At 42.7% G+C, this 6,000-nt stretch overlaps 1 protein-coding gene across 3 annotated transcripts in view; it reads right to left on the minus strand.

Annotated features, from left to right (window-relative positions):
• EML1 (EMAP like 1) overlaps positions 1-5,676 on the minus strand; it is a 148,582-nt gene extending 142,906 nt beyond the window's left edge. Inside the window, exon 1 of one of the 3 annotated variants that reach the window (XM_056850902.1) lies at positions 5,462-5,676. In XM_056850902.1, the coding sequence (XP_056706880.1) occupies positions 5,462-5,492 (31 nt within the window). In that variant the 5' untranslated portion in view covers positions 5,493-5,676. The remainder of the gene's footprint in view (positions 1-5,461) is intronic. The other 2 variants (XM_056850905.1, XM_056850907.1) reach the window with 2 other exon arrangements.
• Positions 5,677-6,000: the final 324 nt, after the last annotated feature.

A 6,000-nucleotide genomic window follows, 5' to 3' on the forward strand; every position in this document is an offset into this window, starting at 1 on the left:
TGCTTGCGCTTTGCTGAATCCAAACAAATATATGTAGCCACATCCACATAAACACACGGAAATTGGTCAACGTACAAACAAGGCCTTGAGAAGTCCATACCAAAAACACAGCATACACCAGATCCTAATTCTCCAATCAGAACAGTGATATTTCAGAATAAGGTTACTTGACATCTGTCAAGATGCATACTTGGTTTTGAGTGGTCCATGGTGCAATCCTATGCATGTTTATTCAGAAGTCCAACTTTGTTCAATAGGACTTACTCCCAGGTAAACGTTACATAGGATTGCAGCATTAACGCTTGTTGCTCTGAGAGCCGCTTCACATGTAACAAAATAATAACACATTTTTTAAACATCTGAAAGGGAAGCATATAAGCACATGACCATAATTATTATGGTTTTCATTTCGGCACTCTCTTCCTCCATTTTTTGGAAAATTATTTTATACTGCATTTCTGTTGTTTGTGAAACTGTATGCTAAACAACGAAGGGACAATGCTGTAGACTGATCAACAACAGAAATCACAGCACGTATAGCCAAAATAATAACATAAACTGATATTATGTAAATGTTGTAAATAAATTGTAATAGTGTATGTTATACTTCTAACAAAGAGCACTCGCTAGAGATACAATACAGAGAACAACAATACAACACAGCAGCCCAAAGTAAGAAATACAGCTGCAGCTTTCCCCAAACACAGCTAGAGTCCTTGATTATGATGAAAGGTCGATGGTTTGCCCAAACTTTAGAGTGTGGGAGTAGCAGCAGAAAGGATGCCATTGTGCCATCTGATAAGCTGGCAGCTTCACTGAAACATGCTGTGGAGCAATTAGCCTGAGGCTTCAAAAAGCGAGCACCCAAATAATAGAAGGTATGCAACTAAAATAAACGTGAAACGGTGTTCCAGTAAAGACCGTTTCATGCTTCTTCATCAGTTGCATCAGAAGTTGCTTAAAAGGATGTACAATAATACTCTTCCCAGGAATGCATTATGCCAAATGGCTGGATTCTATGGCATTGAACCCAACTGATGTCCCTGTCCTCCTCAGGCTCCTTCACCCAAATCACCAGGAGTTTCCCAACCTCGATCTGGCAACCCTACCTCCCCCTGTGCCCTTCTGGAAGCTGCGGGGGTGGGGAGGGGGCTTAGCAACCCTAGCCAAGAATGTAATTAGCCACCTTAGGAAGAATTTTCTAACAGTTAGAGCGGTTCCTCAGTGGAACAGGCTTCCTCGGGAGGTGGTAAGCAAGCTCTCCTTCCCTGGAGGTTTTTAAGAAGAGGTTAGATGGCCATCTGTCAGCAATGCTGATTCTGTGACCTTAGGCAGATGATGAGAGGGAGGGCATCTTGGCCATCTTCTGGTCACTAGGGGTGTGGAGGGGGGAGGTAGTTGTGAATTTCCTGCATTGTGCAGGGGGTTGGACTTGATGGCCCTGGTGGTCCCTTCCAACTCTATGATTCTATTATTCTATTCTAGAAGCCATCATCATGGATGGCATAACAGCAGCTCAATACTCAGCCAAAAGGGAAGGAAGAGGGTACAAGAGTTTTTGTACCACTGAGCATGTTTAGGAAGAAAGGACAGAATGATCTTGAATAGGAAGTGCAACCTTTGACCTGAGCAAGGCTTTCATCCAATGCTCTGATAAAATACATTTACAGTATAGGAATATTTCCATTATCTCTTACCACAATATATGAGAAAATGTACTCTTGCTTTTGCAAGGAATTTGGTAAGAACATAAGAAGAGCCATGCTGGATCAGACCAAGGTCCATCAAGTCCAGCATTCTGTTCACACAGTGGCCAACCAGGTGCCTCTAGGAAGCCCCTAAACAGAAAGACTGCATATAATAACTTTATTCAACGTATTATTTGGTTTGCTCCATGTTTAATATTTAGTTCCTTCCAAACAAACCTGGAATTGTGGTTTTGCAAGGATACCTAGAATTTAAATACATTATCAAAATAAAGGAATACACTTGAATCTGCCTTATCAATGTTGTTTACTCTGACTGTCAACGGCTCTCCAGGGTCTCGGGTGGAAGTTTGTCACATCACCTACAGTCTGTTCCTTTAAATTGGATATGTCGAGGATTGGACTAGCAACCTTCTACAGGCAAAGCAGATGCTCTACTACTGAGCCATGGCCCCTCCCCAAATTCAGGAGAATTTGTGGTAGTTAAATTAGTTTCTGATGCAGTTTCGCCCACTGTAAAACAGACATTCACATCACCAATTGTTTTCAAGTTTATATCCAAAGCCATTTCCTTCCGGAAAAGGAAATGGAACATAAAAACGGCCATCCAGATATGACTAAATACTGGCTCTGTCACTGGATTCCCACCGGGCTGTCCTCTCCTACATCCTTGGTATAGTTCACTGTACTTAATAAGTGACCATGGTTCCAGCTTGTAAAGTGAGGCTGGTTCTGCTGGCAAGACAATCTGCTGTAGCATAGGATGTGTTTTTGATGGGGCATGCAGAAATATCCCTTTCTATTTTCCTCTTCTTTTCTACTGCAACGATGCACAAATATAAACTTAACTTGCACAATGTATTCTGAACTCAGAATCTGCTTTTCTGTGATACAGAATAGACCTGGTTTTATCGTAGATCTGAGCACTGGCAATCTTTGCATTAGAAAAGAGAAAAATATAAATACCTATTTGCATTTCTTTATAGTGGGAGTGAAGTGTTCTGAAGCACAGAACCATTCATAACTGCAGAAAAAAAGGCTAACTTTGCAGTTTCATTCCTTTCCCTGTCAGAACAATTAACCAAAGAGGGGGGAAACTAGCATTAAACAGAGGCTGCAGTTTCTAAACCTCTATAGCTAGTAGCACAATGGTTTTATTGGATAAAGGCATGAAATCTATGTAAATACAATTGATTTATCTGGAACGGTGCTTTTTGTGTACTACATTTTTACTTGTTTATTGTCACGAGGTTTTTCAGCACCTCCCTTCAAGTTTATTTATTCTTTAAATTTATATCCCCCCCTGCCACAGCAGTTGGACATCTGGCCACAGTATGGGCCTGCCTTTTTTTCCCCCCCTGCGTGGCTCCTCCATTAAGGAATGCCACCCTAAGTTAGTGTGGTACAGGACTCACCTTCTGTGAGAAGCGCGAGGCCGTTCTCTTTAGGTGGGCATTTTGCAACTGATATCATAAACAGGGTATTATTTGCAGAGAAAGTTGCATCATTGTGTTGTTATGGTCTTTTTCAGTTTTAGTTGTCTGTTACTGCAGATCTGCCCCCCCCCAAGCTTAAATAGGGTTGCCAGCTCCAGGCTGGGAAATACCTGGAGATGTTGGGGGTGAAGCCTGAGGAGGGTGGGGTTTGGGGAGGGGAGCGATTTCAATGGGATATAATGCCATAGAGTCCACCTTCCAAAGTGGCCATTTTCTCCAGATGAACTTATCTCTGTTGGATGGAGATCAGTTGTAATCCCAGGAGATCTCTAGCCACCACCTTAGGCTTGCCAGGTCCCTCTTCACCACCGGCGGGAGGTTTTGGGGGCAGAGCCTGAGGAGGGCGGGGTTTGGAGAGGGGAGGGACTTCGATGCCATAGAGTGCAATAACCAAACTAGCCATTTTCTCCAGGTGAAGTGATCTCTATCGGCTGGAGATCAGTTGTAATAGTGGGAGCTCTCCAGCTACTACCTGGAGGTTGAGTAAACAATAGTACAAGGCTCAAACACTCAAATAGCAAAGATGTATATTTGAAGGTTACAATAGTGAAAGTGCAGGAAGTGACAAAAAGGAAACTTAACACAAAATCTATACACTAAGATCTAAAGGTCGATAAATATGATAAAGTCAATAATTATGTCTCGACTTTATCATATTTATCGACCTTTAGATCTTAGTGTATAGATTTTGTGTTAAGTTTCCTTTTTGTCACTTCCTGCACTTTCACTATTGTAACCTTCAAATATACATCTTTGCTATTTGAGTGTTTGAGCCTTGTACTATTGTTTACTCAGCCATACTTTGTTAGTACTTGTGCATATTTATCTCAACTACCTGGAGGTTGGCAACCCTACACCACCTGGAGGTTGGCAACCCTACTAAGCTGTCTTAAGGGGCTTGGATAGGGTTGCCAGCTCTGGGTTGGGAAATACCTGAAGATTTTGGGGGTGGAGCCTGAGGAGGGTGGGGTTTGGGGCAGGGAGGGACTTCAGCAGGGTATAATGCCATAGAGTCCACCTTCTAAAGCAGCCATTTTCTAAGGCTGAACTGATCTCTGTCACCCGGAGATCAGTTGTAATCCCAGGAGGATGGCAACCCTAGGCTTGGAAAGTGTGTACTGGACATCAAAGGGCTTGACCTCTTATACAGATGAGGATGTGGTAAAGGAGTACACTTTGGTATTCTGGTCCAGAGCCATTATTAAAAGGCACAAGATGCAGCAACCTTGCTAGTCAGTGCCTTGATGGGACCCTTCATAGGAAAACCATGTGTGTACGAAGCTGCCTTACACTGAGTCAGATCATTGGTCTATAAAATTCAATATTGTCTACTCTGGCTGGCAGGGTCTTTCCAGGGTCTCAGGCACATAGGGTTGCCAACCTCCAGGTAGTAGCTGGAGATCTCCTGCTATTACAACTGATCTCCAGCCGATAGAGATAAGTTCACCTGGAGAAAATGGCCGCTTTGGCAATTGGACTCTATGGCATTGAAGTCCCTCCCCTCTCCACACCCCACCCTCCTCAGGCTCCACCTCAAAAACCTCCCGCCAGTGGTGAAGAGAGAACTGGCAACCCTACAGACATGAGTTTTTCACATCATTACTCAATATTCCTTTTTTAACTGAAGATTCCAGGCCTTGAACCAGGGATCTTCTGAATGCCAGGCAGATATTCTAGCCCAGAGCCACCCCCCACCCAATACACTGGGTCCCACAATGGAATGAAACAAATGAGCCATTTTCAAGCAGAAATATATTTAGTACATCTATTTTCTGCAATGCATCTATTTTTAATATTACTTTGTGCCACCTTCTCTGCACGCGTTTTGTAACTGCGAAGCGATCTAAGTAGGTTACAGCAAGATGCTTGTTTCTGGTCCCATTCCCAGACATTCTTTTCTGAGTGCTCCAAAGGACAAATTTGGGCACTGCCATTTTTCTATGCAGGAGAAGCCATCTTTCCATTTATAATCATCACTACATACCCAGAAACTTCAGTGCCAGAGAGGCTAAATTTTTAAATACATCTATTACCCTTAGCTTTACATAAAGAAAAATATAAACAAGTAACCTCTGAAACCTATTTTCAATAATGGCTATGCAAAATACAGAGGGAAAATCTCATTAAATGCTGTTTCTTCCTCTACTCCAAGTGAACATTTGCTTCAAAACTAAGCAGGTTTCTCATGCGTCGCCTTTGCAATCTTAGAATGTGAACTGGATTTCTGGACAGTGCGGTAAATATAAATCTGGCACTTACCCACAGCCATTCCTTCGCAGTCTGACATCATGCAAAAAGAAGTTTCCTTTAACGCTGCTTAGGAAAACCACAGGGGGAAAAATACAGAACTCAAGTTTCTCTGGCAGGGAAAGCAGAAGAAATGTAAGGAAAGCATGAATGGCTCTCCTTCCTCTTCCTCCTCCTCTTCTTCGCAACTGTACATCTACCCACCCAGGGAGTTACAGGAACAAATCCTGGCTCTGCCTTCTCATTATGGGATGTAAAGATAAGAATGTGCTTTTGTGCCAAAGGAGCGTGCTATTGGTGGATAAAATTGTTGACATCCCACCCCTTCCAACAGCTTCCTCATTTAATGTCACAGCAGACACATTACACTCTCGGAAAGGCCATGGAATATTTATGAAAAAAGCTTTTAAGAATTACGCTGGGAATCCGTACTCAGATGTCCACTGAAATAATTATGATGTGGTAAAGTTTGCCACAGGGATCGCAGTCCCAGGGCATTCCTGGTTATGTCACAAGAGCTTGTCGGTATTTCTGTACTTGAGAGAAATTAA

The sequence above is a fragment of the Euleptes europaea genome, chromosome 6, assembly GCF_029931775.1.
Source record: "Euleptes europaea isolate rEulEur1 chromosome 6, rEulEur1.hap1, whole genome shotgun sequence".
NCBI classification, from domain to species: domain Eukaryota; kingdom Metazoa; phylum Chordata; class Lepidosauria; order Squamata; family Sphaerodactylidae; genus Euleptes; species Euleptes europaea.